Below are 1777 nucleotides of genomic sequence, written 5' to 3' on the forward strand. Positions count from 1 at the left end.
GATTTAAATCTACAATGGGAGACAGGATCCACTATGTGGATTCCACCGTAAGTGTGATTTAATATTTCTAGACAATGGTGCTAGAGGAATAGTACTAATGATCTAAACAAAAAGAGAATCATATCTTTGCACACATGCAAAGGTTTGAACCTCATTGTGTCAGAGTTACAATACCGAATGAGATGACTTCGATTACATGTCAGCACCAAGTGATGTTGATAGGCATAAAATTGTATTACTCAACAAATATACACCTAAAGAGAAAAATTATAAATATACATATGCACCAAGGTTTAAAGTTGAATTATAGGTTGTGGTTTCAGTGCTTGGCTAGAAGAAATGTTTTTATGTTGAGCAGCATACCATGCCAATGTGAGGTGGGGTTGATTGGCATTGATTGGGAAAAGTGATCGAAGAGGGAAAGATGGGGAAGAAGAAGAAGAAAATATGTTATAGCTATAATTCATCAATCTAGAGGTGCCGCTCTTTGGGATGCTAATATTTTATTGGAGAAATTTCATATTCGCCATTTAACGTCATACAAAACATTATGACTAGATAGTATGAAAGATAAGACCTGCTCCAACACAAACATTCATAGTTATGTATAAACAAATATAGAAAAATATAACCAAACTACTTGAATTCCCTCCAAACAAGTTACCTTCTGAAACTTCCTCATCTGGGATCGTGCTTCTTGAAGACAGAATTCAAGTTTCATTATCCTCTTCTTCAGCTCCTGATCAATCCTACGCTGTTGCTCTAGCTGTACTATAGGTACTAAATAAGCAAAAAAAAAAGAAGACATAATGTTGTTGAAACTCAGGTTTGCAATCAAATGAAGACTAACCTGCACTTGTAATTCCTCAGTTAGTTGTTTCCAATGTGTAGACAACACTCTAATCTCATCTGTCACCCTGGCAATTTCTTCATCTTTTGCAGTCAGCTGCTTATTGATGTTCTCAATGTTCTTTGGGGAAACTTCAGCCAAAATCTTCCTTAGTTCACAGTCTTTTTTAGCTCCAGCCATTTCAACCGCATCCATTATCTCTTTCTCTATTCTCAGTACTTCCTCCCTTAGCTGCCTTTGTGAAGATTCTCTTGATTTGAGATCCTTTTGCAGAAAGTCTATCTGCTTCCCTAGTTTGTTTACTCTGTTTTCATGCACTTCTAGCATACTATTTTTTTCATCAAGCTCTCTTAACAAATCCGAGCACTGAGATTGAGCTGACTGAGCTGATGCAGCACTGCCCTCGGCAGTTGCTTGAGTAATTGCCAGTTGAGATTTTAAAACATCTAGCTCCTTCGTGTACTGTATGACATGAAGAAAGTTAAGAATATTTTTGCGAACAAATACTTATACTACCAATGTAAATTATACAGCATGAAATCTTTTAAATTCAAGTAATATGGTGGTTGGTAATGTGGAAGATTTGTTCCAGACTACAACATGCACTCATTATTTAACAACATTATTCTAGATTAAGAAGATATCACTGCTTTTACACTTAATTAGCTAACAAGCATTGATGGCCTGTAGTAGGAAACCTGAATGCATGTAAAAATTAAAGAACACTATTCATAAGGCATTAGTTATTGAAAGTATGATGGCATTTTTCACTATTTTTTGTGAACAATTTGCATTTAAGCTGCTAACAAGCCTCTTCTAATTTGGTATAAACACAGGAAAGTTAATTCTAGGAAAGTTTTCCCAGGAAGATAAATTTTTTTTCAAAATTTAACTCATTACAAAAAATATACAAGAAAACTGATAATT

At 34.8% G+C, this 1777-nt stretch overlaps 1 protein-coding gene across 1 annotated transcript; it reads right to left on the bottom strand.

The window, feature by feature from the left end:
• Positions 1-664: 664 nt before the first annotated feature.
• Positions 665-1312, bottom strand: LOC141816879 (nuclear envelope-associated protein 2-like; the record flags this gene model as incomplete). Its single annotated transcript, XM_074704600.1, has 2 exons — positions 665-766; positions 851-1312. Coding segments are annotated over 2 exons (564 nt in total), but the record flags the coding sequence as incomplete, so codon positions are not given.
• Positions 1313-1777: the final 465 nt, after the last annotated feature.

This window comes from Curcuma longa, unplaced genomic scaffold (assembly GCF_044706935.1).
Source record: "Curcuma longa cultivar G26 ecotype Majalengka, Jawa Barat unplaced genomic scaffold, ITB_CL_G26_1.1 contig_18562, whole genome shotgun sequence".
NCBI classification, from domain to species: domain Eukaryota; kingdom Viridiplantae; phylum Streptophyta; class Magnoliopsida; order Zingiberales; family Zingiberaceae; genus Curcuma; species Curcuma longa.